Source organism: Microchirus variegatus, assembly GCF_963457635.1.
Source record: "Microchirus variegatus genome assembly, chromosome: 11".
Taxonomy (NCBI): domain Eukaryota; kingdom Metazoa; phylum Chordata; class Actinopteri; order Pleuronectiformes; family Soleidae; genus Microchirus; species Microchirus variegatus.
This window is the reverse complement of record NC_139812.1, coordinates 26,881,846-26,889,124: the sequence shown is the minus strand read 5'-3', so window position 1 is coordinate 26,889,124 and position 7,279 is coordinate 26,881,846. Positions and strand designations below refer to the sequence as shown.

The window sequence follows — 7,279 nt, the reverse complement described above, 5'->3', positions numbered from 1 at the left end:
ATTTTGAACTATTTTTTTTCAAATTGTGAACAATTTTTTTTCAAATTTTTAAAAAAAATTGTTTTCAAATTTTGAAAAAATTGTTTTCAAATTTTTAAAAAAATTGTTTTCAAATTTTTAAAAAAATTGTTTTCAAATTTTGAAAAAAATTGTTTTCAAATTTTTAAAAAAATTGTTTTCAAATTTTTAAAAAAATTGTTTTCAAATTTTGAAATTATTTTTTTTCAAATTTTGAAATTATTTTTTTTCAAATTTTGATTATTTTTTTTTCAAATTTTGAACATTTTGACAAAAACATTTTCTTTTTAATTTTTAACAAAAAAAAATCAAATTTTGAAAATGGTCCAATTTTGGACACAAAAAGGTCAAATTTTGAAAAAAAAACATTCAAATATTTTGACAAATTTCTTTTTCCAAAATAAATTGTCAAATTTTGGACCAAAAAGGTCACATTTTGGACCAAAAAGGTCACATTTTGGACCAAAAAGGTCACATTTTGGACCAAAAAGGTCACATTTTGGACCAAAAAGGTCAATACTCATACTATACTTTTTTTGACAAAAAAATTTGTCAACATTTTTTTTTTCAAATTTTGGATAAAAAAAATTTTTTTTGTCAAATTTTGGAAAAAAAGTACAATTTTGGATGACTTCATTTTTGACTTTTTTATGGCAATTTTTTAAAATTTTATTCAAAAATTTTGGACCAAAAAAATGGTCAAATTTTGGTCAGTAAAAACAGTCTGTCTCTTGCTGGGAACCACTCGTGTGTCACACTGCCTCATATAGAAACCCCACTCTTTTTCCTCATCAAACCAATCATGTCCCTGATCCACCGTGTGGCTCCAACAATGCTGATTGCTCCACAGATTTAGTTTGATCTAATCCCCTGAGCTCAGTCTCCTCCAGAAACAGAACACGGCGTTCATCTCCGCAGCTCATTTCAAACGTAAACATCGTGTATGAAGATGATGAAGATGAAGAAGAAGAAGAAAACAGCGAGAAGCGCTGAAATAGTGGCGGTGGCTTTTATTGTTGCGTGCCATCGTGGTGTTGTTGTCGCTGCAGCTGCTGCAGTCACTTTGTTGTACGGGCAGAGTGGGTTTGTGATGTCATGTGCAGTAAATACACTCAGGCTGTCACTGAAGGCTGCTCCACACTGACTTAGGAGGAGGAGGAGGAGGAGGAGGAGGAGGAGGAGGACCACAGATAAACTCTCTGCTCACCGTCTTGTTTTATCTCACATTGATCTTTTTGTGGTTCTCACCTCGCTGCTCGCCTGATTCCTCACCTTCACCCTCCACTTTATCAACGTCTGCTTTCTTTCTTTCTTTCTTTCTTTCTCTGGTTCTGTCCACAAACAAAAGAGCTGCAAGAATTAGACGTTTATACTTTAACCCTCAGGGTTTTTCCCATCACGATGTACAGAGAGTGTCTGACATCACTTTGTTCAGCACAAACTATGGGTTCTCGGATGACACGTATACAGGATATGTTTTTTAAATACAACTATTTCAACACAGAAAGTACTGAATTTGTGAATTTTGGAATTACGTTCACTTGGCTTGTTTTTAATGAACAAAAATCAAATAAAAACGGTTTATTTTGTGACTTTTGCACAATTATCGCTGAAATTAATAATAACTTTGACTCAACGACACATTAAAACACACATCAAATAGCCAGTTAGCCCAATTACGTGTGTGTATTTTATATATATATATTTGGTTATTTTAAAGCAAAATAAACTTGTTAGTTATTATAAAAAGAAAAAAAAAAATTAAGTAAATAAAAAAAAAAGAGCCAACATTACTTTTTGGAATTTTTGTCACAAAAACTTTTTTTATTTATTATTATTTTATTTTTGAATTTAATGAAAAAAATAAATTATAATTTTGAAGACGATCATCTTAAGTCGGGAAAAGAACAGAACTTTTAGAAAAATTCAGAAAAATAGAGCATTAATGTAAATATGTATATTTTTAAAACGTCATACATTCCAAAAATGGAAAAATCAGAACGAAAAATGTGCTTTTTAAGAAAATTATTTGTAAAAAATAATGTTATTTCGACTGTTTGTGTTTTAGTTGAGTCTGTTTTTTTGCTCACGTTTAATAATCCTTTCTAAATGATCGATTATTCTTCCGTTTTCTCATGTTTTCCTTTTTAATTTGCTGAAATGTAACATTCATTCATTCATTCATTCTTTCATTGTGTGTTTTTCTGACACAGAGCACTTTACGAGCGCGTGGCCGACGTCGACGGCGACCTGACGTTTAAGAAAGACGACATCCTGTACGTGGACGAGTCTTTGCCTAAAGGAAGCTTCGGGACGTGGATGGCCTGGCAGCTGGACGAGAACGCCCTCAAGATCCAGAGAGGACAGATACCCAGCAAGTACATGTGGGTGGACACGCACACACACACACACACACACACACACACACACACACACACACACACTTCTAGTTTCACTCCTCTTCCATTTGTTCTGTGTCACAAACACAATTTCTACACATTCATCACTGTTCAACGTTCACTGTTTTTAGTGAAAAATCAAATATGTTTGAGCTTTTGTCACGTGAAAAAAGTACATTTTAAATGGAAATGACTTTATATATATTATAGCTGCAACTAATGATTATGTTTCGAATCTGTTTTCACAATTATCGACAGGTTGTTTAGTCCATAAAATGTTTGTCAAATGTAGAAACGATGATGTTTGTCCGCAAATCATAATCATTTCATAATAACTTTTTCATAATAACTTACTTTTCTGGACAAAACAAATTTCTCGTCATTTTTTAAATGTTGAAATGTCGCAATAATGATTTTTGACTTTCGGAACCCTGAATTTACACACGTTAAGAGTGGGATAATGGTAGCATGGCAACCCCTAGAGGCCAGAATCGGTATTACAAAAACAAACACTGGAAAAAGAGAAAAAACAAAATCCTTTGCACCAAGGACAAAAAAAATCCCAGGGTTTCTCCCCCCATAATTTTTTTATTTATTTATTTATTTATTTATTCATTCATTCATTCATTCATTCATTTATTCATTTATTCATTTATTTACGTAACTTTACAGTGTCGCAGCAGCAGAGACAGTGAAAATAAAGGTTATAAATAACAAACATGCATTTAAACATCTGTTAACGTACAATAAAAAAAACACATCGACAATAAAAAGGTAAAAATATATAGATTATACATTATAGACATTAAGTTACCAGAATATCTGCCGTATGGGCTTGATATTTACAGTATGAACAGGATTTAATGAGATTTGACCTGTATATTGCAATATTTCTTAAATAGAAAATACAGCAGATTCTCTTAAGTAAAATGTTTAATTGTGTGTTTTTGTGTGTCGTCGTCATCAGGATGGACCAGGAGTTTTACCGCAGACACAGCGTGACAGAGATGAAGGAAGACTCGGCGAAGACTCTGTCGGCCGCCGCTCGCAGGTCGTTTTTCAGGAGGAAACAGAAACACAAACGCAGCAGCTCTAAAGACAGCAAAGAGACGGTGGCTCTGGACGCCATCAGCACCGACTCCATCCCGTTCTTTGACGGTAAAGCAAACAACAACAGACAGACCATAATAATAATAATGATGATAAATAAAAGATTCATTGATTTAACTGTGCGTGTTTTCTTGAATGTCAGACTGCGTGAGTTTGGCGTACCAGCGCGTCCAGAAGGTGGAGTGCTCGTCCCCTCGGCCGGTGCTCGTCCTCGGGCCGCTCACCGACGCCGTGAAGGAGATGCTGATGAAAGAGTCTCCGGGGAAATTCTGCAGGTGTTTACTGGGTGAGTTCAAGTCGAGAATGTCAATAAAACCACTAATAATAAGGATTTAACCAATATAAATGACAAAAGGGGGTGAATTTAAATCAATTTAAGATTCAGAGCAGTGCGTTTTATTTTGTAATTAATTAATTAATTAATTTATTAATTAATAGACGTAAAACTCAATACTCTGTTATTAACTAATTAATTAATTAATAACAGAGTATTAAGTGTTACGTCTTTTAATATGTTATTGAGTAATTCATTAATTAATTATTTAAAAACAGAGCACTGTTACGTCATTGTTACGTTTTATTTTGTCATTAATTAATTAATTAATTAATTAATTTATTGATTAAAAGACGTAAAACTCAATACTCTGTTATTAACTAATTCATTAATTAATAACATTATTAAGTGTTACGTCTTTTAATGTGTTATTGTGTAATTAGTTAATTAATTAATAACGGAGTATTAAGTTTTACGTCTTTTAATTTGTTACTGAGTTGTTTGTATCACAATTGTCATTATAACATTATTATTCTGCCTTTTGGCCAATTCTGTCTTAAAATAAAGACATGTTTATTTAAATGACGCTTAACTTACTTAAATAAAGGAGATAGTTGTGATATAAAAAAAAATAAAAATTCCTTCGTGAAAAACCTGTCTGTTTACGACATCGGGGCGTCAGTGTACGATTTTTTTCCCGCCATTGCGATATTACGGCATTACGCTGGGTAGCTCCGATTTTCTTTTATATTATTATTATCCCGATAATTGTTAATTTTTAGTATGAATTCCACTTTCTGCGCTACCTTCTGCTGCCACTAGGGGGAGCCTGCATCTCTCCAGTCATTCCTGAGCCTCATCGTTTACAACAAATGTTAAAATGCTTTAAAATCCTTTAAAATGTTCTTAAAAACATTAAGAATTCAGGAAAGTCCTTGTTTTGGTCACCAAAATATAAGTTTTCTTATGCGTTTTTAACGCAAAATGTTGATAGTTATCGCAGTTTTCTTCGTAGAAAAATGAGACGTGAGTATTATGGAGCGTAGAATGTTATCGTCCGTGTGTGTGTGTGTGCAGAGGTGATGAAGGCGTCTCAACAAGCCATCGAGCGCGGCGTCAAAGATTGTCTCTTCATCGACTACAAACGCCGGAGCGGCCATTTTGACGTCACCACTGTTGCTTCGATAAAAGAAATCGCAGAAAAGGTTTGTTTTTTTTATCTAAATCGCAGCCTTTTCTGAATAATAACGTATTGAGTTCACAGTTGTTGTCGTTGTTGTTGTTTGTTGAACGCAGGGCTGCCACTGTTTACTCGACATCGCGCCGCACGCCATCGACCGGCTCCACGGCGTTCACATTTATCCAATCGTTGTTTTCATTCGCTACAAAAACGCCAAGCAGATAAAGTGAGTTTGACGTTTGAATCTTCGGCTGAAAGCCTCGCTGTGTGTCGACGTAAACAAAAACAAAGGAGGAAACGTTTACGATGTTTTTAACGATGTTTTCTCGTCACAGGGAGCAGAAAGATCCGGTTTATCTGCGAGACAAAGTGTCTCAGAAACATTCCAAGGAGCAGTTTGAAAGTGCACAGAAGATCGAGCAGGAGTTCAGTAAATTCTTCACAGGTTTGTATCAAAGCAGATTATCAACGTTTTCTCTGTGTTCTTGTCGGTATCACAGCCTCAAGTATCCACTGATACTGATATTATAGCCTCAAGTATCCACTGATACTGATATTACAGACTTTAGTATCTACCGATACCAATATCGCAGCCTCGAGTACCTACCGATATCGCAGCTTGGAGTATCTACCAATATTGATATCGTAGCTTGGAGTATCTACCGATACCGATATTGTGGCCTTGAGTATCTACTGATACCTATGTCGCAGCCGCAAGTATGTACTGATACTGATGTTGCAGCCTCGAGTACCTACCAATATCACAGCCTGGATTATCTACCGATATTGATATCGCAACCTTAAGTTTCTACCGATATCGCAACCTCAAGTTTCTACCGATATCGCAACCTCGAGTAGATACCGATATCGTAGCCTTGAGTATCTTTTCCCGAAACCAATATTGCAGCCTCGGGTATCTATAGATACCGATATAGCAGCCTGGTGTATCTACAGCTACCGATATTGCGGCCTTGAGTATCTACCGATACCGATGTTGCAGCCTCGAGTACCTACCGTTATCGCAGCTTGGTGTATCTACCAATACCGATATCGCAACCTCGAGTAGATACCGATATCGCAGCCTTGAGTATTTACCGAAACCAATACCGCAGCCTCAAGTATCTACCGATATCGCAGCCTCAAGTATCTAGTGCACCGATATCGCAGCCTCAAATATCTACAGATACCGATATTGCGGCCTTGAGTATCTACAGATACCGATGTTGCATCCTCGAGTCCCTACCGATATCACAGCCTGCAGTATCTACCGATATCGATATCGCAACCTCAAGTATCTACCGATATCGCAACCTCAAGTATCTACCGATATCGCAACCTCGAGTATCTACCGATATCAAAACCTCGAGTAGATACCGATATCGAAACCTCGAGTAGATACCGATATCGCAGCCTTGAGTATCTACCGAAACTAATATCGCAGCCTCAAGTATCTACCGATATCACAGCTTCAAGTATCTATCGATAGCGATATATCGCAGCCTCAAGTATCTATCGGTAGCGATATCGCAGCCTGGAGTATCTACAGATAACGATATCGCAACCTTGAGTATCTACCAATTCCGATATCGCAGCCTCGATACCGATATCGATCTGATATATTGTTGATCAAATCGCAATTTCTAGTTTTTCTTTTTCCACAATTTGATGAAGTGATTTCGTAGTAGTTTGAATGAAATTTATACCGATACTGAACATGGTAACAAACACGATAAATTGCGTTTACATTTTTGTTTCTATCTTGACGTAACTAGGAGCTTTTGAAGGCTACGTTTGAATTCCTTGCGTGAATAAAATCAGTAAGAAATGAATGGGATTAAATCTAATAATCCGATGACGTTTGTGACTGTTTCCTGTTTCCTGTTTCCTCCTGTATTGTCCAGGTATTGTCCAGGGCGGCTCCCTCCCGTACATTTGCACTCAGATCATGACGATCGTCGATCAAGAACAGAGTAAAGTCCTGTGGACTCCACTTGGCTGCCCCTAGAGGAGACAGACTGCCACTGCAGCAGGCTCTGCCTCTTCACCCCCCCCCCCCCCCCCCCCCCCGCGAACACTAATTCACTCGTTCACTCTCTACCAGTAGGTACACGACAGCCAGCTAGTTATGTAAATTATTATTGATATGTTTTGTATATTCTTTTTGTCTTTGTTATGATTTATAATCAGCTCCGCCTTTTTTTCTCTGACGTACGAGCAGCTTTAGTAGCACTGGATCATCTTGACGTTAAAAGTTCGAGTCTTCCCGAAAGATTTTCTGGTGGTGTTTTTTTTTTTTTC

The 7,279-nt window shown here is 36.4% G+C and overlaps 1 protein-coding gene across 1 annotated transcript in view; it reads left to right on the top strand.

Moving 5' to 3' along the window:
• Positions 1–7,000, top strand: part of dlg5a (discs, large homolog 5a) — a gene marked incomplete at its 5' end in the record, with an annotated part of 56,958 nt that extends 49,958 nt beyond the window's left edge. Inside the window, 7 exons of the mRNA XM_083897204.1 lie at positions 2,232–2,402; positions 3,385–3,575; positions 3,670–3,813; positions 4,879–5,006; positions 5,098–5,207; positions 5,317–5,426; positions 6,883–7,000. Coding sequence (XP_083753330.1) covers positions 2,232–2,402; positions 3,385–3,575; positions 3,670–3,813; positions 4,879–5,006; positions 5,098–5,207; positions 5,317–5,426; positions 6,883–6,986 — 958 coding nt within the window. The 3' untranslated portion in view covers positions 6,987–7,000. The remainder of the gene's footprint in view (positions 1–2,231; positions 2,403–3,384; positions 3,576–3,669; positions 3,814–4,878; positions 5,007–5,097; positions 5,208–5,316; positions 5,427–6,882) is intronic.
• Between the last annotated feature and the right edge of the window lie 279 nt (positions 7,001–7,279).